General features: G+C 41.6%; 1 protein-coding gene across 1 annotated transcript in view; it reads left to right on the top strand.

The window, feature by feature from the left end:
- The first annotated feature begins 648 nt into the window (after nt 1-648).
- LOC114620309 (beta-defensin 40-like) overlaps nt 649-2089 on the top strand; it is a 2974-nt gene continuing 1533 nt past the window's right edge. The window contains exon 1 of the mRNA XM_028766399.1: nt 649-709. Within this exon, the coding sequence (XP_028622232.1) occupies nt 649-709 (61 nt within the window). The remainder of the gene's footprint in view (nt 710-2089) is intronic.

Here is a 2089-nt window from a genome sequence, read left to right as displayed (position 1 = left end):
AAGAAAGGCAGGCAGGAGCCAGGCTCCTGGTTTCCACCCTTCCTTTAGTTGGCTCTGACCAGGATTTAGAATGCTACATTTGTAGCAAATTCTTGATAGACATGGACATTTTTCATGATCTGTTTCTCTCTAAAAGCTTGTGATATACCCACCATATTTTTTAAATGATAGCATTTAAATCATAAAAATATAAGAGTCTGGGAAAGACATCTTTCTCTGCCTCCTATCCATGTCCTGCACTGTAAAGCAACCAGGGAACAGACTGAGTGAAACCAACCAGCGTGTAACTATGATAAGTTTAAATACCTTGGCAATAAACATAGTTTTAAAAAGTTGTCTGAGTTTCCTATGGAGCATTTATGAGTCCTGTTTAGACAAGTGGCACTTAGCATTTCCAGGATGAGAGCAAAATCTAGGCTCAGGCAACAGAAATAAAATGATCCCAGGATTTGAGATGCCTCAGGATACACACCATAGAGCTTAGCCATTGGACAGTCACTCTAGATTGCCATCCCTCCTTAAAGCTCAACTTTGCGGTTACTTACTCCTGCCTCTCTATTGCTACAGATGCACTCTGTGTTCTAAGTTCATCTTTGAGCTAAGCTTTCGAAAACTAGCCCTGACTAATCAGCTCCGTGTGCAGCAATCATGAAGATCTCCTGCTTTCTGCTGCTGATCCTCTCTCTATCCTGCTTCCAGAACAACCCAGGTAAGTACCAAGACCTGCTGAACCCCTCACCAGAGCTGGGTACAATGGTGACAAATTAGTTTTAGATCTGAGGAGCCATCAGTAGGACAGCATTTCACAACTCAAAACCCTGTAGGCAGCTAGCAACAGGGACTTCAAATTTTGTCCTAGATATCAGGCAATGAGCCTGGCCAGAATGAAGAGCCAGTAAAAAAGATTTCCAAGATCTTTAACCCCCTTCTTGTCATGGTCATCTAGAAAATACTCTTTGTAGAAAAGATTCTTTCTTACCCCACCCCCCAGGAAGGCATAGCTCACCAAGAGACCAGTTTCTATCAGGAAATGGGCACCCACTCCTTAACAACCCTTCAAAGGACCATTTAACACATGACCACAATACACTTGGCTAATAAGGGATATGAACTTGATGTTTTAGATTAGGTAACTTGGTGGCAGATGACACACCTTAAAAGGCCATGTGTAGTAAGCATAAACCTTGAATGAAGTACAAGGACTCTCATTTTAACTTATTCCTCACAATGTCCTTGTGAATCAAAGGGAGTCGCGATTACTATTTCTTGGATGTGATAGGACTAGTGATCAGTAAGCCAAGATCACAGTCCCAAAGATCAGGAATCAAGTTGACTGCCATCACTGCATAAAGAGGTCTTGAACTCGAAATGTAACTGAATTACTTCCCAGGAAAAGCCCATAGTCACTTCTTTCTTGTGGTAAACAGAACTTGGTAAAGGATCGTCAGAACTTATTCTTATTGAGCACCAGGATTCAGTGGTCATCTAGGGGTTTACTTTGATAAGATGAGAATAAAAATGGGGCTGGGAGAATCCATCGTGGTCCAAGTTCTGTCTTTGTGAACTTTCTGCTCTGTAAAGAGCAATCAATCGACTTCACATTTGTCCTCTGTCAGATCAGACATTGACTGAACTGAGCTCCGAGTCCCTGCTTGGTATAAAACGGTCCTACTACGTTCAACCTTCCTCTCCTTTGCAATTGCCTTCACATTTATTTATTTTTTGATATGATATAATATAATCAGGAAAACAACAAAAAGGAGAAAATGTATTTATCTCCAAGCTCAGTATGTAGTAGACTGGCAGGGAAACCAGGCCAATGGGAGCTTAAAGTAGTTGGTCACATGGCATCCACATGATACTGTTGTCTTCTTGGCACAATCTAAGAACATCATGGAAAAGAATATCAATTAGAGATTGCCTAGATTATCTATAAGTGTCTTTGTTGCTTACCTGAGGGAAGAAAACATACCCATTTCCAGGGTTCAGGGCCTGGACTGTAAAAGACTGAAGAAGTGAGCTAAGCACTGGCATACAAGTTCTCTCTCTCTCTCTCTCTCTCTCTCTCTCTCTCTCTCTCTCTCTCTCT

This window comes from Grammomys surdaster, unplaced genomic scaffold, assembly GCF_004785775.1.
Source record: "Grammomys surdaster isolate TR1022 unplaced genomic scaffold, NIH_TR_1.0 167, whole genome shotgun sequence".
In the NCBI taxonomy this organism is placed as follows: domain Eukaryota; kingdom Metazoa; phylum Chordata; class Mammalia; order Rodentia; family Muridae; genus Grammomys; species Grammomys surdaster.
This window is presented reverse-complemented; position numbering and strand designations above follow the sequence as displayed.